The 24,177-nt window shown below is 39.1% G+C and overlaps 1 protein-coding gene across 3 annotated transcripts; it reads right to left on the bottom strand.

The window, feature by feature from the left end:
* Positions 1-1,282: 1,282 nt before the first annotated feature.
* Positions 1,283-21,518, bottom strand: bcl9l (bcl9 like). 3 transcript variants are annotated; one of them, XM_008309003.3, is made up of 10 exons: positions 21,029-21,518; positions 16,853-16,994; positions 9,052-9,123; positions 8,124-8,514; positions 7,223-7,345; positions 6,669-6,837; positions 6,414-6,498; positions 3,939-6,144; positions 3,563-3,817; positions 1,283-3,137 (listed from the first exon to the last, which is right to left on the bottom strand). In XM_008309003.3, the coding sequence occupies exons 4-10, from the start codon at positions 8,437-8,439 to the stop codon at positions 1,996-1,998; spliced, it is 4,296 nt and encodes a 1,431-aa protein (XP_008307225.1). In that variant the 5' UTR covers positions 8,440-8,514; positions 9,052-9,123; positions 16,853-16,994; positions 21,029-21,518; the 3' UTR covers positions 1,283-1,995. The 3 variants fall into 3 exon arrangements, with proteins under 3 accessions (XP_008307225.1, XP_008307224.1, XP_008307226.1); XM_008309002.3 differs by lacking the exon at positions 16,853-16,994; XM_008309004.3 differs by lacking the exons at positions 16,853-16,994; positions 21,029-21,518 and adding an exon at positions 9,739-16,812.
* Positions 21,519-24,177: the final 2,659 nt, after the last annotated feature.

Here is a 24,177-nt window from a genome sequence, read left to right on the forward strand (position 1 = left end):
AATGATTAGCATGCTTGTTAAGGCAATGGAATTTAACTTGTCTATACTTTATAGTCTTCTAAATGTTGTTAATATACAATTAATATACAATTTTAGCCCCAATAGGAATGTATAGTTATACTTTATTGTAGAATTCCTTTGTTACCTTTCGGTTGTTATGACATTTAAATAAACTTTTAAATAAATGTTGATTTATGTCAATTGATATTAAATTTAGTGGTAAATAACATGGGTCATCAATCAAAGGAATATGAAAATTTGGCAGCTCTAAATTTTAATAACTGGACTTGTTTCCAGGTCAGCTGCATCTGATAACAAAAATATTTTTACACAAATCTCAAAAAGTATTTTGACAGATCTTTATGTTAAATTCAACAAACTTTGACTTCATAACAGCCACAGACCTTATTTTATCTCATTTAAACAGCCAACACCCTGCAGCAGCGTGCATACAGCTGTTAATTATTTTTGTTTTGGCTAAAGGTCTGCAATTCACGCTGCTGATTTATTATATAGAGTATTCTATTTTTTTTATTTTTAATTAATATTTTAATTTGCAAATATATCTGCAAGTACAAAATGTTCATTTCAAAAGGCGTCATACATCCAAATCCATCAGCCATCATTTCCCCCCTCTTTTTCAATATAGATTACGAGAGACACTAAAATGAATTGTATGTTTTTGTACTCAACTCAACCAAATAAATTCTTTGTAGCACACTAGTTAACATCACATCACACGTACACAACTTTTTCCTTTACATTTTTGAAGATGAGCAACTTTGGAAATCCAGAGAACTATACTCATATTTCCCTGGGTTCACTTCCAAATAAGGCGAGCCGACCATGGGTGCTATGTTCCAGCCTGTGATTTCCAGCCTGATATTTCTGCTGAACGTTTTGGTGAACAGTTTGGTGGTAATGGTCCTCCTGAGATGCAGCAGTTTCCTTTGCATCACTGAAATCTACGTTCTTCACGTGGCCATAGCAACATTAAATGACAAGCACATGATAGAATCTGGACAACTTTTTGGGAATATGTTCCGTTTCTTGCCTTCTGAATAGAAGATATTTTGAAGGGACAATTGCTAAGCTTAAACATACAAGAAAACTATGCACAAAAATATGGTTTTTAACCACATTAACCACTCAAAAAAATATATGTCCTACTGGAAGAATGTCCAACTGCTAAACGAGGCCTAGTATGTAATGTCAGAAATGTCGGTGCTCCACTTTTAATGAACAGTGATTAAGTATGTACTGAAAATATACCAACTGCTTCTTTTTTGCATTTCACAGATATTTTATTCACCCCATCAATGAATGTTAAAGTTGGCTGCCTTCTTGTATATATATGCAACTTCTACTTGAATGTAATAAAGGTTTCCTTTATTGATCAAAAACCGGGTACCCCCCAGTTTATTCAAAAACAAAAATTGACAACACGACAAACAAAAGCCATCAAAGAGATCATTGTTGTTCCATTTTTAGACTTCTATTAAAACAGAGGACAGCTGCAAACAATTACAATTAGCATCTTATATACAGCAAGTATATATTATGTTTACAAGTATGCAAACAAGTGTATATACTGTATGTGCAGTATATAAACATCCATATACATACCTACAGTATAATTATTTTGCACGACCATTTGGTAGTTCCAGAAAATAAATCAAAGATGAAGCAAATATAAATTTGAGGCACTCCTCTCCTTCCCACCACTCTGTTTCAACAACAAATACACATATCTTTGGAAATTTACATAATTTACAGTATTTTAAAAAATGGCTTTAAATTTGTTATTGAACCATATTTCAGTGCTTTTCCAATATTTTTTCCCTCCATCAGTTATAATCCATATTTATTAGATTATCGCTGATGGTCATTTTGCACACCCTTTTTTTTCTAAAAGCCAAATGAAAGATATTCATGTTAAAAAAAAAACTGACACATCTGGGTAATACAGTAATGGAATTCTTTTTTAGGGTCCAATCAGAATGGCATATTGGTCATACCACCAGGGCCATAGCCAATGGGACTGTCCAGTGACATTCCACGTTGTCGGAGAGACTGTGGGCCCATCATTCCTGACTGTGGATGGGTTGGTGCCATCATAGGTCCCTGGGGTCCAAACGGGTCCCCTGGAATTGACATGCTTCGCTGTTTAGCCTGCATCATCATTATGTTTTGTTGTGCCGTTAGATTGTGCGGGTGCTGCTGTGGAGACATCATACCAGGATATGGATTTGAGGGATGGTGTAGTAAGCTGCTGGCCATCATGGCTTGCTGTTGCTGGAGTTGCTGTTGGGTAACTAAGCCTGTCCTTCCCATCATATGTCCAGGGGGGCACATTGGGCTCATACCTCCACCAGGAATCATACCCCGTAAGCCTCCTTGGGGACCACCCATGCTTGGACGTATTCCATGTGAAGGGTGGGGTAGAAGCTGCTGCTCAGCCATCATATTCTGTAGGTTTGCTATGTGGGGATTGGAAGAGGGGCCACTGCTGTGTGGTGGGCACTGTGATGACAGCTGTTTGAGGAGCTGCTGTGGAGTAGGTTGTTGTGATGTTGGCCCCTGATGTGAATTCTGATGTTGCTCACTCTTGGGGAAATACTGCAGAGTGCTACTGGGCTTATCTGAAGGAATGATGCGGGAGAGATCGAATTCAGGAATACCCGTGTGTGTGGGTCGTATGACTTCACTCAGATCTGGGCCTTCACCCATGGGTAATGAGGCGAATGAGTCTGAGGCGTGAGAAGAACGCTGGTGGGAGTGACCTTTGCTGAGTAGGTGTAGTTGCTGGTGGGATAGACTGTCCTCATTAGACTGGGGGAAATTCTGGGACATTGCACCAATAGGTGAGTGCATGGGGCCATGGGATTGTGGCTGCAAGCGAGGAAAACCTCCAACTTGGAATTCAGCTATAGGAGAAATGTTGCAGGGTCCCATTCCTTCAGCTCCTCCCATAATGGCGGAGTTCATTGCAGATATTCCCATTCGATTTGGTGAAGAGTGAGACATTTGCAACTGACCTTGATTCATCATCCCAACAGGACTTTGTGGGTCGCTGTGAGGGCCACCAGAACCATGAGAAACAAGTAATTGCGAATTCTGGAGGTTCACAATATTTCCTGTTGGTGGGGGGAAAAAAAAATCATGATAATTTTATCAAACTAATGTCAGCCTGGTGTCTTTATACTGTGGTTCTACATGGCTCATGAGGTGAGTGATCTAAATTTAACAGACCCAGAATTGATTTTAACTACTGTGTTGTGTTTTATATGTTCTTAGTCAGACTAAGGTGTAGCAGAGCAATAGCTTTTCAGGTCCCCTGAGAAAAGAACACTGAGCCACAAAGGAGTACATTTGAAAACAGAAGGTAACAAAACATTTTTTCATTCAAAAAAGTACCGTTAGTTTCACCTAATAGGAACTGATCATTTAAATCAAGGAAAATACAACTGGGAGGAATAATTGGAATCAAATTTTTTTAGAGTTGTGTATGACTCCACACAAACAAGCTAAGAATGGATTAACAATGGATTTTTCTTCTTACCTCCAATGCTAATACCAGACAGAAGAGGACGATCTGGCATCATCTCATCATCAGAAGTGGCGATTGCTTTGATTGCTTCATGGTAGAGAGGCGTAGTACTAGGCATGGCGTATTTGGACATCTGCGTCATAATAAGTGACAAGGGGTTTTGGGACGAACGGCCGTCAGGAGAAGTGGCAAATGGCATACTAGGATTTATAGAGCCGGGTTGACTGATCGGTGTAGAGTTTGAACTTCTTGGGGGGAGTGACTGGCCTAAGAATAACATTAAACATTTAATAACACAACAATGTGACTTTGCATTATTACTGACAACACATGGCAAGTGCAACAACTTGGATATTAGCAGTTGTTTTGAAAACACATGGGAGCCTACCTGTTTCAGTAGAACTACTACCTCCATTGCCCACTATTTTCCCACTGGCTGGGCCACCTGGACTTGGAAGAGCCGTTTTAGGAGATGTCCATCCTGGAGAAGCCACAGCCATGGTGGGGGATTTTAGTCCTCCAGAAGAGGCAGATGGAGAGTGCAAACCAAGGTTGGAAGTCGCCATTACCTGTGGAGATTTCATGGAAGAATAGGACGGAGTCCCAGCTCCAGATGCAGGGGGAAGGGGAGGATGATGCCCTGCAGAGGAGCTCTGCGTGGGTGATTTCAGTCCTGGAGCAGAGGGGGATGCTAGGGCAGGAGATGGTTCTTGATTAAGGGACGGTGACTTAAGCTGATGAGGTAAAGAAGGAGAGGTCATGGAGTTAACGTTAACTGTTAAGTCAGAAGGGTGAGTGGGTCTAAGGTTACCTCCCCTAAGGCTCCCAGTCACTGGCATATGACTAAGGCGTGATGTATTTCCCATTTGATTTGAATTTTGCTGTTCAGACCCAAAAATTGAAAGCCCATGCAGTTGATAGGGCCTCTCCATCTGTCCTTCAGAGAAGGGACTTTGATTGGGGAAATGGTAAGAATCATCAAGTCCCCGGATCACACCTTTATTTCCTCCTTGTCCGTTCTGAGACGCCCTAACTTGTGTAATATCTCCAGGATTAAACATCTCATCTAGAGGCCCCCCACTTGCAGGACCTCCTCCGAGCTTCTGAGACAGCATCATCTGCTGCTGTTGCTGAACATTCATTTGTAGGTTCATATTCATTGGGGAATCTACCAAGTCCCTAATTTGAGGACCCATTCCAGTGGAGCCCAAAGTATCCCGTGATCCAGGGCAGTCCATTGGATCACCTTGACTAGAGTGTGGCCCTCTACCAATTCCTACAACAGAAAAATATTTTCTAGGAACTGGAAGGACACCACGAAGAGGACCTGCACGATTCATTTCATCCAGCCACATCATCCCTGACCTGTTAGGTCTTTGTGCCCTTAGGTCCTCCAATGATAAACCCTCCCCTGGACTACTTGGAAAACCGCCCTCCCTAGGTTGACCTCTCTGCATCGGTCCCAGGAACCTCGGACCACGTGGTCCTTCTTGATGCATGTCTATCATTCGGGCATTTCCACCCATTCCTCCAAACAAATTGCCTGGAGGCCAGTGCTGCTCTCCAGGTTTGCTGTGATAAGGAGGAGGGGGTCCTCTCATCAACATCGGACCTCCATGTATGCCCATCTCAGACATCACCCTAAAATGCTGAGGTTGTGCAGAGGGTTGCATTTCTTGTCGCCGTCTTTTCTCTTGGTAGTATTCTTCTTGAAGTTTCCTCCATGCCATTTGCTCTGGGGACAGTCCATCTGGTCCAATCAAAGAACCCATATCAACCCCAGGTGAAGACAACGGATGATGGGGGTGCTGTGATAGATTATGCATAGAGTCCATCTGAGGGCTGTTTAGGGCAGGTGCACACAAAGGTTGTGTCTGAGAATAGATGGATTGTAGAGGTTCTTCGTACTTCCTCATACCTCCAACTGGGGTCAAAGCTGCAGATAGCATACTGCTATTACCACACTTTCCAGAGTTATTGGTACCATTATCATTATCCTCAAGAATGGCCATCCTGTCAGTATTGATGTTAACATTTAGGGTGGATGGGTTATTGGTATTATTGTTGGTGGAGCCATCTGATTCACCGTGGCCTCCACTCGCCCTGCTACGCAGCAACATTCGCTCCAAGTGTCTCAGCGTTTGCAAAGAGCGTTCCCTATGCGCAAGCTGCTCTTTAGAAAGTCCATCTATGTTCCCTGGACCACTCCTTTGGTTTATATCGCCTTGTAGATGTGCTGATAAGATGGATGTACCTGCTGAGGGGGAAACTGAAGAACCAGGAAGAGACATAGCATCCACACTCTCCCCCTCTCCACCCCCCAGGACCGGGCCTGCAGATGTAGCTGTGTTTCCTGATTCAGATCTATTGATAATGATGCTGTTAGTACGGGAGGTTTCACCTGCTCTATTCAGCAAGGTTTCATTATCAGAGTGATTTGCTGATGATGGAGCCCCAACAGAATGCAATGGGCCTCCAGCTGCTGACGAGGCTGTCTGTGAAGTTCCACTTTGGGATATTGGGGTTCCCATGGTTGGAGAACTAATTGAGTTTATTTTATCCGAAATGTAATGAGCCTTTCCAGTTGGGTGTCCCTGTGGTGGACGAAAAGAGAAAAACAACAGATAAAAATACTGTTACTTCTCTTGCTTTAGATTAACGTCATCATACTATACACTGATCATCAATAACATTCTGACCACTGACAGATCAAGTAAATAACACTGATTAACTTTTTATTATGGCACTTGTTAGTTATATCCTATACCTATAGTTTATATGTTGAAATTATTTAAAAGTCACCTGAAATTGAACAACAACCTCATATGTTGTTTATTAGGATACTCAGCTGTACATGTCTCACCTGCTCCAGCTTGGTGCCTTGAATGTTTTGCTGGTGAAACAGGAGAATGGAATCGCTCTGTCCTGTCAATACTGCATCAGCAGCACTGTCAAGAGTCATGACCAAAAAAAAAAAAATGATCACACAGCAACAGTATACACTCAGGTACACATTGAAGATTAAATCTAGAGAAACATACTTAAATAATGTTAAACAGCATAGAGAATTGACAGAATGTAAAACTTAATTTGTTCATATTGTGCAAACACCTCTCACCTGTTGGCTAAATTGGTTGTGAAAACATACACAACTTGTTGTGAAGACTGAGATGATTCTACTTTCAAACTTGGTCCCACTGCACATCCAATGACAGGACCCCCAGGATCAGACATGGGCCCTGAAGACAGGTGGTCTGACAGCCCCTTTATTGGACCTAATGGCCCACCTGAGGTAAATCAACACACAAGAGTTTCATGTGGTAATTCCAAAGCAATTGCATCCTCTGTGCTGCATTTCAACACTAGATGGAGCTAAAGCACATGTAAAGACTGAAATAGTATTCTCAGATTAGGTGGTAGTGTGTCATTTAAGGTCAATAACCTTTTCGTTTAGCTTAAGTGCAAGATCTGTAAACAGTGATGGATAATTTATAGCTTTAACCTGTTTTGAAAACAAATAAGACCAAGACCTGGCAGGGGATTTCTCCATGTAATTCATACTGCCTCCATAGTCCTTGTCACAATGACACTATTGTCAGTGAGAACGGTACTGCTTTCAGACAGCAGCAAATGGCATGGGATTTCATCAGGTGTGGAGCTAGACTGACTCACGGTGGGTAGTTGAGTGCGGCTTGTCTTCATCTTCTTCTGTCTCAGGTCCAGAGCACCATTCATCTCCACTGTATGGCTGTTTCTTCTCCAGGACACAGCGACGCTTGCTGCGCACAACACCCTCTAGGGAAAGCAACAAAATAGACTATTTTGTACTGATATCTTTTTTTTTGTAATTGTTTTATCATCTAAGTGTAATTATAAGGATCATTTTAAAACTTCCTTTAAAAACCTGAGTCAAGTTTCTTCTCTCTGCTAGAGTTGTCATTCAATCCAACTAGAATAAATTATTAGTGAATAATTCAAAGTAAGAGACTGTTCAACCCTAAAGTAAACTAAAAAAAAAAAAGTAACAACAGCAAGAAACAAATGCAAAACCAATAGGTCAGTGCTGAACCATGTGAGCAAAATGATGCTGAGAAACTCTCAAAGAGGAACTATGTTTATCCACCCACACTTTGTCATGACTGAATGACTTTCATTAGGGTTACTAAAGTTTCATGACCCCTCCCCACCCGCCTGAGTGTTACAGAAAGCCTTTGAACATGACGCTGTGGCACATAAATGACACGTACTATCAAAGGCTAGGGGAAAATTCTGTTGTTTGGCTGAAAGGTCAGGGCATTTCAACATGAGAGACAGAGAGAGAGAGACAGAGAGAGGGAGAGGGAGGGAGAGAAAGAGAGAAAGAGAGAGAGAGAGAGAGAGAGAAAATACTTTCTTTCCTCGCAGTCCTTGCATTCACTTCCTGCTGTGGAGGTGGTGAATTCACACAATGTGTTTCAAAGATGTGGCTGATAAGAAGGTAAAGGAAGTGAACTTCTGAATTCTCAGCAAAGAAGCATCTGTACAAAACTACTTACACACTACCATTGTTTGCTTCCGTGCCTGCATGTCTTACCTCCTTTGGCATCTTTCTCTAGAGCTTGAGGAATGGCATTTCTTGATTCATTTGAGTCAATGGAGACGCTCCGCTCCCGCTTAGTCTTGGTTTTTAGCATCCCTCCGATATTGCTTGCCAATTGGCTGACAGTCTTTAGCCCCGGGGTGCTAGGAGAAATCTGGTTGGTTTTAACTCCATGGCTGCTGATGCTCTTTGAACCTTGGTAGCTAGCAGCCCCATGTTGCTGAGCTGGTTGGGTTGCTGTAGGTATTTGTGATCGGTTGTCGCCGGTGACCTGTTTGCCATGATTGGCCAGTTTACCGTCTTGGAGCATTTGAATAGTTGGTGAAGGTGTTGCAGAAGAGCTGTGCCAGTTTGTCAGTGGACCTCACATTGTTAACAGCGACCACTGAAGGGAAAATGATAAATAAAAATCTTTAGAAATGGGAGAGGCAGAAAAATATTAGATCAGTATGGTTTGAACTGAGGCCAATAAAAGCTTCAATTATGTAACGAAGCCTCTCTCTCCTGATGTTCTATTATGTGAGCAGACACACAACAAATATGTGAGCTATGACCTAAGGCACTACAATCTTCATACCTCAGTTTGTTTGCATTTATTATTAGACTTGTGGATTGTGAATATTAATATGTAAAAGATAAGAAGGAAGGGATTATTAATGTTCATACTGCAGTTCAGTAAGTGAAGTGAAAAACAAAATCTCTAAAGTGAATGGACTATAATAAATAGGCAGAAGGAGAATACTTTAGGTGTTTTTACTCACCATATAATAAAACACAATGTACAGGAAGTCATAGAGGAAGTCACCATAGACATTCTTTTTTTAAAATTATATAATAATGCATGGCAACATTTTGTAAAGTTGCCTTAAATGGCAACAATGATTTTAGTTTTGGGTTAAGACTTTCCTGCCTGTGCACTTACCTCATCTCACCCAGATGTTGAGCTGCTGCCACATTGCCATGCTGCAGGACATATTACTGACCACAGTGGGACCTGCAGATGACAACAGGGCAAAGTTTACATTCTGTGCTAAACGTCAAACCATAAGTGAACATAAACTCAGCGTAATAAACAGAGATGGAAAAATGTGGTGAGAACTTTGCTGTCAGGTAACTGTTCCTTTAAGGGACAGAGCAAAACACTTGAGTCATACCAGGGGAGTGACTTGCAACTCAAAAGTAGCTCAGCAGTGTTTTTGGACCCACCCCCAGCCAAACACTTTACAAACCACAAAAACACCACACATTCCACAACACTGTCTGTAGCAATACCTGTCACTCCCTTCCTCAGACTCATCCTGTGTGCAACACTTTGTTCAGTCTGAACTCATTGCTTGCTGTTTATTACATTCTGTTAGGTTAAATATACATTTATTATAGTTGATCTATTTCAGTGTCACATAGAAAGATCAACATCAGCCTTCTGCAATCTGAGCCTTTGAGTCCAAAAATGCAGGACATTTCTTGACACCAAAGGTTTGTCTCTTGACACAACCTGTCCATGTCTATAACCCCACACTTCTGATTTTAACCTTTGCAACCGGGGTGTGTGCCTCTGTGTTAAAGAATGTGTCCAGGCTACATAATAGTTGTAGACAAGTTTCCTTACTGTATATGTGTTAGAAAAACACTTCTCCAGGCCTTTCAGGTTCCAGCACAAGGTCCTTCTATACAGTGTTGGTCAACAACAGTTGGTAACAAAGACATCAGAGCCAGTGCAGAGACAATTAGCCTAGATATGACAGGCATGAGGCAGATCTTGTGTAAATATTTCCACTGGGCTCCATTTTTGGCCGATGATACAATCCCATGACTGCACAGGCAGCCGGCCAGGTCAGCTGTCACTCTCTTACAAAACCATATGTAAGACTCACTCACCTTGACAAGTGATGGTAAACACAAATGTGCAATTAGTCATTAACTAATGCTGACTGAAGTCAGCACAAAAGAATGCCTTGTTCACTGGCTGAAGGTCTCATCACTCATTAACTCCCGCAGAGACAGTCAGAGATCACTCCTGTTGACAAAGTGTGAGTCACTGACTTTAATCATGTGGCGAAGCATTGACCTTTTGAGTGGACAGTTGAGAAATGATAGGTCTTCTGCAGTGATTGGTACACAGAGACTCCAAGCCATGAGCTCCACCATGCAACAGTAGACTAACTTGTACTGAAAACCACTTTTTTTAAACAAACCGGACATTCAGAGTACGTGACATAAAATGCAGTCATTTACTACAGATTTGAACCAAAATATACTAAATACTAATTTCAGTTTCTTCTGCCTTTGGGGAGAGCAGGGGGTGTCCACACTTGTTGTTTAAATATTTAGTTCAAACCAAAGCAGAAAAGAAGACGTAAGTCTGAGCCTCACACTGACATATATATGACGTCAGTGATAACACCTTGCTGCTCAGATGAGTGTAGGGTACTTTTTGTAAAAAAAAAAAAAAAAAAAGCTTATAATATACCTACATTAATATTTTGCCACTCAGTGTCTTTAGTTGATGCAATTAGTTGGACAAGATTTTGGCAGTTCTTACACTACACTACACACAGTTCCTTACACAACATTACCTATCCGTGCAGCATTCACAAAAAAGCTACCAGCTAAAACATGATTAGATTCATGAAAAATTAAAATACAAAAGTGCTAACTATGGTGTATGCTGATATTGTGTTATTTGATAATAGATTTTGAAAAATTGTATACATCTTACACAGTAATTACAACCAACACTATTGTAACATTTGGAACAATCAGTTTGACATGCTGCTGAAACAATCCTATTACGTTTGACCCATTGACGTGTACCACAGCTACAGTTACAAATTTTCCGACTTATCACTTTTTTTTTCCTAGCCAGTAACAATTATAATTTTACAGCTGGCATTAATAACGGAGAAAAATGTTCCTTGAGGTGAAGCTGGATTGAGAATTTAATTAACCATAAGCTCATTATATTTGAAATCTTTTTGTGGAACAACAGTGACAAAAGTGTCGTTCTAATGAGTGTGAACAGCTGCATCTCAAACTTAACTGCATCTTTTACCAACCCACAACTTCTGCTCTTACCCTTATTGTTTTACCACTTTTACATTATAATACTCTGGTACAAGTGGCACCTTGTTATCAGAAAAATAATTATGGTAAATATCTGATTTCAGATATAGATGGTGTTTTTTATTTCAGCCAGTAACCACCTCAGGGGACCAACAAGTGGTAAAGTAACAAGACAGACTTAAAAAAAAATGGATGGATGGAGAATTACATTAAAGAGGATCAGCAACCAATTCTTATGAAGTAAGGAGGATAATGTTGGTGCCGTTTGGTCTCTGAACCTAAACTGCACTTGATCAGCTTATGTAAAGGGCGCTGGCTGCAGTGATAAACCACACATACATGCTATGTGCAAAGAGTGATTAATCAACTGTGAGGAGCACCCACGCTGACTTGCAGCTGACCAATTACTGAAAAGATGTATGAAAAAAAAAACATGCTAATTATTTCTCAGATTTCAAGAACTTGAAATATATAATTATGGCCAGGATAGGATTACGCAACACTGTTTGATTTACTCAAATGATCACTGCTCATAGTCTTGCAGTAGATAACCTCCTCTTCCCAACAATAAGGTCATGCCCTTAGATTAGTGCAGGAGTGTAAAGTGCCTTCTAATGAATTGTCAATGTAGCAAAAAGCAAAAAGACCTGAACTGGCAGGTGTTCTGCTTGTACATACACTACTGATGCAAGAAATTGGTTTAGAATTAAAAAATAGCACACTCAATAGCTATGAATGACTCCAGTAACCACTCAAGTAAACGAACAGCACATAAAATTTATGGGAAGTTAACAAGTTAAAGTTAGCCTAATTTAAATAGCTACAGCTTGCAGATTTTAAGACAGCAATGACATTTTTTGGTGGACAGCATTCATCTTGACACACTGTTTCCAAAACTGAGGTGATGCCAACTCCATAAACAATTCCAGTTAACGCAACATAAATGTCAGCATTTGTAAAGCTGAAATTCAACACAACTCACAACACTGTGACCTAAAAGACATCACTGGAAGAAAATTCTCTGAATGCTGTGTTGGCTCAGTGTGTCCTCGGCCTTGAGCCTGACTCAGCAGCTGATAATGGACTGATGGCCAACAAAAACATTTAAGTCCAAATATTTCATTTATTTTAGGTGCTTATCACAAATAACAATTATAAATACCAAGAAATATATATGTGTTAAATATATTCACCACAAATTCACAACTGTTTTAACTGACGTTTAATGATGAATGCACTGGGCCCGATACAGTTACTTCGACTTCTCAAACACATGCGCCAATCCAGTAACCTGACACTCTGTAACAGCTTTTTACCACAACCAGGTCAGCCAGTTTTAAGTGTTACATTCATGGGTAGTTTATTTAAGTAGGTCAACAATTTCAGCAGTTTGGAGGTATTTTAACATCCGGTATGAAGACAGGGGTGGGGCTTACTGCAAGTTTTGTTCTGTTACAATAAGAACAATTTAATAAAACACCTGAAGAGCCTATTCGTCCAACAAAATGGATAGCCGAGTCATTTTCACCACGCCAAGTCACTATTAACAACAGCAGGAGCGAGTATTTTCAATTGAAATTCGCTACTTATTTAAAAGCTCCGCTCAATTTCTGTTCAACTGGGTGTGTTAGCTAGGCTACTATAGCTAGTTCAGTTTAAAGTTATTCATCTTTAGGTATCGAATTTTATTAACTAAATTGTTGTCCAAAGTGTTTGGACATGCTGTATGTTTATGCAACAGTTTTCAGCCATTATCTAATAAAGAAATGCTCTTTATTTCCTTTTAGCCATATGACCTTTTTACAGGTTGCCTGGGAAACAAATTCAATTTGACAGTTGGACCCAGTCCAGACTCATCTAATCGCTTATTTAAATTAGGTAACTAATCAGATTACTCCTTAAATTCCATAGCACATGTTCTTTATTACAAGTAATACAAGGTCTAAAAACCTCAAGGGTCTACAGAACAGTAAATAAGCCATTTGTAGGACTTGTATTGTATTTCCAAAAGGTATTTGCTTTTCATAAATAAAGTTAAGATGTTCCATTATTTTTTTCTCTGTTTTGTTATGGTCTTACACTAACAGCTGACATGATTTCCAGTACAAACACAGCTCAGTGGCCGTAAAACAGGTCAGCCTTTATAGCTCTGTGGGTTTGCGTATGCATGTGTTTGTGTCACTTTACAGTAAGAGGCTGAGCTCCTGTTTAGTCCCAGTGGGTCACATAGTACCCTGTATTTTTAGACTGAGCTTGTATTGTTAGAAGGAGTGAGCCCTGGGAAGTCGTGGCCAATGGTGACTACAAAATACAAAGGCAAGTCCAATACACAGATACCAGAGAACTACAACAAGGCTCAACACCTCTATACACTGTTTGACATTATTGATGAATGAGTAATGAGAGTGACGCACAAAAGTACACAGTGACATGGGAGTGCACAGTGAGACTTGTTTTCTACATCAGCTACTTAACCAACTTTATTTGCTCATGGAACTGAGGAAAAAAAGAAGATACTGGAGTGGTTAGAAACTCCATGACTAATAGAACAAGTATAACCAGTAGCAGAAGGAAACTTTTGAAAAGTTCAAACATGTCCTTAAAACAGTTAAACAAACCCGACTATGTTTCATTATTAAGTTATGACATACCAATGTGTTTAAGTTTTTGTGCCCAACGTAAATCATTTTTCGCCAAGACTATCAGGTGTCGTCTGCCAAATTAATTTTATACTTAAGACAGACTGTTACTTCAAACCACAGCTGATTGAGTACAGAGGCTTGTCTTTATAAGCATGTATGGAGGATCAATGTTTAAACTTTACTGTCTGGGACAGTGCATAGATTTGTATAACACATCAGAGAAAACCATGTCATATGCTGTAATAATATCTGAGCAGTGAAATAGTGTCAGTAGACACTTTGGCCACTACAATAAAAAGAAAATAACATTCAGAACATGCAGAATTCATCTTACAACCAGCAGAGAATAGATAACAGAGCCTTTTATCCACCCTGTTTTGTGACTGTTGTGGCTGGTGTAATGATGCCTTTCATGTCCACACATACAGGTTTCTAACAAGCCCAAAATTGCATCTCTTATCGCCAATAGCCACTTTCCAATTACTGAGACCTGATGAAAGTTTCACCGTCTTACTGCAAGTAAAACACTTTAAGGATCTCCTAAGGATAAATGATTTAACTCTTTAATCCTAACCTTTAACATAGATATTATGTTATGTTATAGACGACCATATATAAAATCTGCCAAAACAGTAATTATTTCAATCCTAACTATTGACTTATCAATAGGGGTGGAACTACAAGACTTACTAGACAATGTAACCCTTCAGCACAGACGTTGAGACATTAAAAATCAAAAAGACAAACTGGCAAGTGACATTCTGAGTTATGTCTTACTCTAGAAACATCATGTATTTTGCCCAAAGCACTACAGAGTCACATTTGCTTGTTCTATTCTCTAAAGGGATTTGTAAAAGACTGAAATTAAGATCTGCAGATACAGTACAGAATAGAGACTGAGTTCAGTAGAACATTGCTTGACATAATGGTTGTTTAGATACTTAATGTCTTATTGTCCAGTATAAAAGTTATATTTTGATTGCTAACAAACTAAATGCTCAGTTTTTGTGCTCATGGATAAAGTCCAGACGTAAGTTGTAGTTTTCTGCTATTGAACATAACTACTTAGAACCAAAGATTAGGGCTGTAGATTGTTTTAAAATGCAATTCAAATTGGAGTCAAATGGTTCAGCCATAGTTCAGCTGGACTGATTTTCCAAACCATCAAACTCAAAAAAAGTCAACAAACCTGACGATGGCTAAATGTTACTACACACATTCTGAAGAAGTTTATTCTGTCTCTTAAAACCAACAGGGACAACTAATCCGTTCTAAACTGTTTTTATATCACACCCAACTCTGCCTTGACACTTCTGGATTAATTTATTGTCTTGTTGGAGTGCTTTCAAATTAGAATAACTGTTGGAAAATATAGTTATGTGACAATAGGGCTCAGTGAGCATATGATGTTGCCGAGTGTGTGGGAAAAAGTATCAAGGTATCACAACATTTGGGTCTCAAAGGATGCATGTGTAATATGTGATGCATGCGGTAAACATTTCAATCTGTATGCATGCATGTACATTGTAAAAATGTTTTTTTTGTTTGGCGAGGCCCTGCTGTAAAGCGTTACACTTCCTTGTTGACGAAAAATCTTTGCATGTAAAGAACAGGAAGTGGACAGAACAATTTTAGTGAATTTCTTGTAGGCAGACAGTCTATGAGAGTTCAGAAATCAATATTGTTTGAATACTTCTTACAATATGTAGAAATTATGATTCATGATACAATTAGAGTGACTCTTAAGTTTATTCAAGAGCTGTAGATGTATACACACGATTTCTGTAACAAATTTTATTTAGCCATTAAATATTTTATAAATACTTTCTAAAGACACTAAAACCAACTTATGAAATTGGACAGTGTTTAAAGTATCTCCCCATATTCTCATGATATGTGCATTTTTTGCGCAATAAGTAAAATTTTTCAAAAGTATTGCTTACAGGTCTAGCTCTGCATGAATGCCTTTCAATCTGGGGGTCTAAAATCCAGTGTAATATGGGACAGCATACAGGTGACAGCCAAAAAAATAAAGCCTACACAGTGGGTGGGGGAGAGGAGGTCGGTTGCTGTGGCAACAAAACATGTCACAGGACTGCGCAAATAAAGGCTAACCAGTAAGCAAAGAGCAGGGGAGGGCCTGCCACAGAGGAAAGGCCAGGGGAAAAATGAAAACTGAGACCTGTGAAGATCTCAAAGCATTACTGTCTTTTCATCACACAGGCCTTTTTAGTCATTTCCAACAAGACATGACCTGAGATGCACCTTCTTTTTTCTTTTTCTTTTTAACATCAAGGAGAGGCATTATGAACTATACAAAAGGAAGTTAAGAGGTTGAGGAAAATGGATATTATAGTAGTAAGATTGATTTATTCTGTAAATGTTTTTTCCGATGTACTGTATTCAGTTTTTATAAATGGGAAACCTCTGACCTATTTAGGACGATTGGCACATTTTATGATTAAAAAAAGAAAGCATATGTATTATAAAAATTTGATGAAGCTTACAAAGTCTGACTTGATGACGATTTTGCAGATTCTGATTCCTCTCAATAGAAACCATTTACCAAAAGTAAAGTTATTCAGTGCAAAATGTACCTATTCTCGTAACAAGTGATTATGAAACATTTCCAAAAAACTCACAGGTTGTCTCTTCTGTTCAACATCTTTCGAAATGCTTGCTGACTGGATGAGGTACTAAATGAAAATGGGTTCCTGTGCACCCTAATCTGTGACAAACAAAAAGCCTGTTTAACTGATCCGCATAATAGGGTTTCTCCTGCATAAAGAATCTACAAACTAACGAACAACCAAGTTGATTTATGGGTTTTTATAAAAATTTATATTAAACAATGCTTAAATGTTTAAATGCTTAAAGTAGGCTTAAAGTTGTGGGTTTTGATTAAAAAAAAAGGAATTATACACATTTATTATGTTTATTTTTCTGGAGAAATGAATTTAGGGTAGCCCTGCAACAAGCTCAAAGTTAAGAGTTAAGAAGCCTGAGTGGCTTCCTTACCTTATGTTTTTTTTTTGTAGCTTTCCCTTAGTGACTGAGAAGCACTGAGCTCAGTTTGTATAGCGAGGGTCAGGGCTGTATCCTCTCCAGCACATTCTGGGATGAAAGCCAACTGGAGCAAGGAAGAAGATCAAACTGCAGCCTTAGCAAAGACAGAAGGCAGGCATTATGGCACTGGGGCAAGATGGAAAAAGTGCGGCTGATGGACAGATGCCATCTGCTGCCAGGTCTAGTGCACACCTACCAGTCTGCTCAAGAAAGATTGACCACTGGCAAACCAGATGTCCTTGTTCGTTATTGCTCAATTATAATAATCATCATAGAAATTACCCTATAAAAGTCCAGGTGACACTCATAAAGGGAAGCTTGTTTGTACGCAAAGGCTCCAAACCAGTGGACAATTAATGATTGTTTACAATGCTGCAAATATTTCCACATCCTTCCAGCACCGAACATGACGGAATGACCAAAATGTGTCAGAAAAAAAAAGAAAAAGATTAAACACTTAAAGTACATGCATGATGATCTAGCCTTGCACCGCTCCCTAGTGAGGTGCTAGAATATCTTAGAGTAGTCCGTCATGTGGAAACATTCTCAATATCACATTATTCTTTCATAGTGAACCTTAGGAGTGCTCGATGTAACTCACCCCAATGTTCTCAGATCACCAGAGCAGATAAGAAACACTTTGTCATCAGTTCACCAAATCTGTTTCTGCATGCACCAGAGCAGTCCATGTACATTGTGGCTGCCACGGTGCTTATTAGCTCAAATGAACTCATAACAAAACCAAACTGGCAGAAAATAGCCTCATTCAATCATACCAATAGAACAGAACACGGTCTAAAACTCTGCAGAAATAGTGCTTCAATATGTTAACAGCCTTATTACAGGTAGATAGATCCAATCCTCACCAAACGATTCATGAAGAACTAAAAACAAATTAATATTTTGTCAGCATCCATTATTATCTACTACAACCTCATTAACAGGCTTCCCTACAGACAAAATAGGAAATTCACACATGCACGCAGGGGTGCAACAAACGTCCCTTTACAAAGGGATGAGAGAGACATTTCACTTCCAGTGGAAAGCATCAGTGTACTGTAGCACTGAAAGACAATTCAGATCAAGTTGCAAACTCTGTTAGGTGCTATATATAGCTGACTGGAATATTATACACCAAATACACACACACACACACCCAGCATGAAGCATTTCCTCACATACAGAGAGAGAGAAAGAGAGAAACAAGTTTAAGAGCAGCGGCATCACACAGTCAACAGAGTGGACATACTATATTGTGATATGGAATGCTTACTACACCGAGACACCAGATTAAAAAAAAACACTCAACTTTTCAATTTATTCTCCAAAGTACATTTTTCTGCGTTACATTTCATCATGAAATAGGTATACTACTTTTCATAGACAATAATTTTCCCTTCAATAGAATAGAATTCCCATGTCTGCTTTGCTAACAGAAAAACAACATACAACGGACTGTAGGTTACAGTACCCACTGATGGATCACATTTGTAACCGCTTCAAACCTAAAATCTAAATTCATTTTTTCCCCCCATCGTTTTCAGTTGGACAGTGCTGAACCTGCTAATGTATCTACTGTCCAAGTATCCACTTTTTCTCACGAGAAGCAGCACTATCAGATTATTGATGGCGGCTAAATGTAAACAAACCAAGTGATTACCAAAACATCATGTATGTTAATGTTAATGAAAATTATATATATATATATATATATATATATATATATATATATATATATATATATATATTAAAGCTCTATAGCCTGAGATATTTAGGATTTTCAGAAAGTGCACCTCCTAAGATTTTCCTATTATACTATTTGATCACCTTTTTACCAATTTATGGTATAGCAATACATTTTTAAATAAGGCAACTTGGCAGAAGTTGTTCCAAACATCTTGTAAAACGAACCACAGATCTTCAGTAGATTAGCTCAATAAAACGAACCACAGATCTTCAGTAGATGTAGACTGGCTCAAACACCATGTCAAGTTGAGGTTTTATAGGGGAAAAAAAAGAATCATTTTTGCACACTGGAGATAATGACATTGGCAGCGTGATTGTGGTTTTTCTTGAGAAAATTATGGCAATGCATGATGGTTCAACCATCTGTTTGTATTTTTCATCATTAGTCAACAACCTCATTCCTCCACTTGCAGAAATGTTGCCACAAATTTGCAAAGGACCTTCAATGTCAAACTGTCATCTGTTGTCTTTTGCTATGTCTAAATATTTAAAATTTGTATTTATCAGTTCAGCGTACCTGGTGTAATTTTTCTCTCCCACAGATCCAATCTTCTATCCAATGCATGGGTGAGTCAGTTGGCCTTGATTTTTTTTGTGGGAAATGTGGCTTTTCGGCTAAAATTCCTACACAGAAACAACATCTGGCCAGACCTTTCCAGATAACAGATGCATGCTCCTGGATCTCAGGGTGCTAATTCAGAGTTGTAAAGAAAAGTTAGCTTGAGGTGGGTTCACTCATCTGCTTCACTAGGTTTCCTTTGCCAACCACTGACCTACCCTCGTGTGTTTGTGCTTTCTTAGAAAAGCTTGAACAGCACATCTTCATATTTCAGGGTGTTTGGGAATGCTATGCCTGGGAGAGACCTTTCGGATCCAAGGTCACCAACTTTTGTCTTGGTGCTAACATCTTTGTTAATCTGAATAAAAGAGCAAGTGATAACAAATAATTTGATATACTTTTTGTCTGTTGGTTTAAACTGTAGTCCAGGACTGTAACTACATTAGTAGGGCAAAAAAGACTAAAGATTACAGCAAATGTGCAACAAAATTGAGGAATAACCAAAAACCAAATGTCACTGTAGTCAGGACTCCATATGAACTTCAACCCACTGGCCTCATAATTCAGCAGATCAGTAACATTACTCATTTCACATTCTGGCATCTATGCAAAGCCATAACATAATGTAAAAAAAGAGCAACACAGAAATACAAAAACATCATCAGAAACAATAAAATACATAATTCCTTCAGTCAGTAGAATAAGCTGCCACCTTTATGGCAAACATGAGCATCCTGACAGTAAAAAAAAAATGGAGCAGGGGGGTAGAACGAAGACTTCAGGGACCAGTCTGCTTTACACTTCTGTCAACTATCTCCCAGTACTGAATTTAATACTGCAACTTTAAAAAATATACATTACTTAAGAATTAGCTGTAATCTTCTATATGCAGTACCTGTAGCAATTTCTTTTTGTATTATGCACAAATTACAATTTTTTAGTTGAATATTAATATTTTATGTAAAATTTATTATAATAAAATTATTTTACCTGAAAAGTAAGCATTAAAGTAAATTAAGTGTTTTTCTCGTTCACACCAGTAGAGTATTTTTGTTTCGTTTTTGTTTAAAGGTTAAAATAATATTTGAATTGAGAGTATATTCTAACCGTTTGTTTTTTCGAATGTCTATGATTTAATTTTGATTAAAAAGTACCCCAAAGAAAACGACCCATCTCGGTACACAGTTGACTCCAAGTAGAACCGCAAAGGCACATGAGGTAAAGCTGTCCAAGAATGACACATACTGTATACAGTTTGTGTACATTGAAGTAAAGCTGTGACAGAGACAGTGTGGAGTCTGTTGGCAGCATTAACACAGCACCAACATGTTGGTTTCCACATGAACACTTTGAAGCGACATGTATCGTCACGCAGCCTGTTGCCATTTTTGCTTAACAGTTTGCGCAAAAAAGACATCCAAAATGTGTCTAGCTGATTAGCTGATGGGCTAATGTAGATAAATCGCACAAAATGGATTACAACGCGCTGAGTCGGTTGAATAAGCATAAGTGGAGCCCGCTTCGCTGTACACAAGTGCGGGGAGAATTTGAGGACACATGCCCCTGAGGTGAACCCCGGTGCAGGTGAGTGAGTGAGTGGAGTCTTGCTGCGCCAGCCGTGTCCACGGGCTAACTTAGCATGCTAATTCCTGTCTCCGCTACGGCTACACGTCTGAGAGACAAACAGCGTTGGCTAACGGGATGTAAACTTTGTAATAGGCTTGAAAAACAGCCAGCGAAAGTTACAATGAGTCCACATGTTTAGAAGAGAGCAGGCGATAAGCCTGCCCTGACAGTGACAGGGGGACGGCTGCATACTCTACCCCATTTGACTGCTGTCTGAGATCAGAAGAGGCCGATGTCAGGACTGACGGCCAGTCGACATTCCCCTGAGTGGCCACCGCCGCCGCCGCCGCCGCCACCGCTTGCTCCGGTCTCCGAACCACTGCGCAACACGGTCCTGATCCTGAGCTGCGACAAGCGAAGACGCTGGTGCCTCAGATGGTGATTATTAAGACGGCGTGTCTTAGGTGGAAGTTTCGTTTGAAATCAGAGAACGTGTCACCTTGCAGCGGTTCATGACTCCCACTATTCAAGATGTAGAAGGGCAGGACGCTGCATTTCTCCGCGAGTCCATTCACTCCCAGCTGCTGACAATTATTAATGTGGCCACACGGGCATCCGTATGTCACTGTGCTTATATGTCACCGATGTGAACGAATGTGCCGCTGCTTCCAGGAAGTCTGGCGTTAGTTTTTCACACCATTCAATTCAAAACAGTCAAATAAACACTTCTTAGAAATTAAGTGGGTTTTTATTGATACAACACTGGAGGTACTGTTACAAGAGCAAGTAGCATCTCTGACAGAGGCTTTTGTTTTAACTCCAGGGAAATAATAGGTATGGACATAATCTCAATATAAAATATTCAAAAATATTTAACATAAAACACATTTTGAATATATTTAAATTACAATAAAATTAGGGAAGTGAACTCCATATCCATCTATTTTAATTCAATCCATCCTCATTCAAAACAACAAAGCTGAACAAAATTCTTCTTGGTATGATTCAGGTAAATTTATATATAATAAGTATAACACAAAAATATTGCATGACAACTGAAAACAACTACTGTAACACAAATCAAAAAAGACTGACAATGTACAAGGAGACAATTGTGTACTAAGTAGGATTTAAACACTGGAGATGTTGGGGCCGTCTTTGAGAGCTGCTCTGCCAAAACGTTCAGTCCCAAATTTACTGTTTAAAACTGGGGGAGCGGACCTCTGAGACTGTAGTTTGGTTAAAGAGGATTACTGGGAGGTGATTGGATCCTGGCCATTTGAATCAACAGCACTTTGCATAGACGACAGATGTGAAAGCAAGGCGTGACAAACGGCGTCCAAAAAGGGGATTTCAATAATAAATGCAAGTTGCCAGTCTCACTAAGTCACTGTAAACAAGTGAAATAGCTCAACTAAAAGAGGGTTCTGTCTCAATTTCTACCTACAAGCGTTTATACGCTGTGAGAGCTTTTAGCTCGGGTAGGTGTGGCATGAAGACCTCAAAAATGAAATTACACCCAAGGCATTATTGCTTTGATGTAGGCTCATAATAAGTTTATTGTGCCTTTCACTTTTACATCAATCAACCACTGAGCAACACACACACACACACACACATATACACAGCTCATTAAAAGTGCAGAGGCATGGTATCAAAATCACAACAACAGATATAACCTTAAATAAAAAATAATAAATTTGAATAAACCTCTGGCAGTGGAGCACATAGCGATATGGTAAATGATCTGTAGTTTTATAGTACATATCTCATTTTGATATCACTTGGACTTTAGAGCAATTCAAGGTTAAGGGTTTGACCCATACAAACATAATAAGTAAATAAGCATGAGATGTAATCACACCTCTACAGTTTAATGTACTGTCCATACTCTATGGTAAGTACAAAAATGTGCAATGGCATACTGCCACAAAATAACACAGTTACACAGTACTCTGTGGTCTACATTTAACTAGTAATGTAATTACATTTAAGTTTTTACACAAAGGTGCAATTTATCTTAATGCCAACATTTTTACACTGTCAGAACAAACAGGGTTTGTTTGAGTTGCCGAGGCACAAATTGCAGCCAAAGACGAAAATCATCCCTCATTCTTTGATCAGAATGATGGGCGGCCTCTACATTTTTACAATAGAAAGCACAAGAATTAGTGCAGCAGCAAAGGAGAAGTTCACAAATGTGTTCTTCTCTGTGCTGGGGCTGTACAGACTGATGAATGACCTGTTGAAGCTCTCCTCATGTAGGTGTAACAGTCTGGAGCAGTGTATAGGGGTTTGTAGTGTTACACAATGGATCTCGGCTTTGATAAAATCCTCTCCTTTAAATAGCTCTCAGAGGTTCTGTTAAGACTTCTGACTCTGTGTCCAGTACAATACAGTCTACGGTATGACAGATGGGACAACAGTGTCAAAGAAAGTTCTCGACAGTTTACTGCTTACAGTCAGTCATCGCTTTTGCTTTTTCTTCTTGGACCAAACATTGTGTTTCCCATCTGTCCATTTGCAGGGAAGTCTTTCAATCTCAAGCTTCCTTTACAACAAGTTAATTTATGGTGTTTTAAAATCTAAACCACTGTATATCAGCTTTTACATTAGAGTGCAGTTTTGATTGTGAACTGTGTGACTGCTAATATAAAGTCACAATATTAAACAGTGGAACCTGTGTTTTCACTCAGATGAATCCTCTGGTGATATGAAGAGTCACTATACTAAATAACATTATTTGAACTTTGAACATAAGCATTTATTGCATGTATATAATAGCTGAGACACAGGTTTCCGGCAATCTGTTATCTGGAAATGTCTGTCTGACAATTTATGATTCGGCTTATACTATACACAATTGAGAAAATATGCATAAGGCTAGAGATCTCTTTGTAACATTTATAACCCCCCAGTACTGCTACTTCTAATCTATTAATTTATTGACGCAATCAGAATAACATTACTACACATCCATGACATCTCATCTCATCCTGAAACCTACTCTTAGAAATGTAACAGTATGACATTCCCTGTTTAAACATTTAACTAGATAATTATTAATAATAATGACAACCAATGTGTAGCTTGCCTTATTTATTAATTTTACACACAGTGATGCACTTCGTTCTGCGGAATCTGCAGCAGATTCAGACACTGAATTGACACTGAACTAAATGTAAGTAAGTAAGTAAGTAAAAGTAAAAACATGAACTGGAACCTTTCAGTATATATACTGTAATATAATTATAGTATAATAGACTGTATAATAATAATAATAATAGTATCATAACAATACTGCAGGCTTAATTTACACAGCAGCTCTCAGCCACCTGAAGGCTGAAGTAAATACTCATGAATGACCTGCCTTGAGCTGACGGAAAATCTGTGTAGAAAACAAAAA

Source organism: Cynoglossus semilaevis, chromosome 4 (assembly GCF_000523025.1).
Source record: "Cynoglossus semilaevis isolate Cse_v1.0 chromosome 4, Cse_v1.0, whole genome shotgun sequence".
NCBI lineage: Eukaryota > Metazoa > Chordata > Actinopteri > Pleuronectiformes > Cynoglossidae > Cynoglossus > Cynoglossus semilaevis.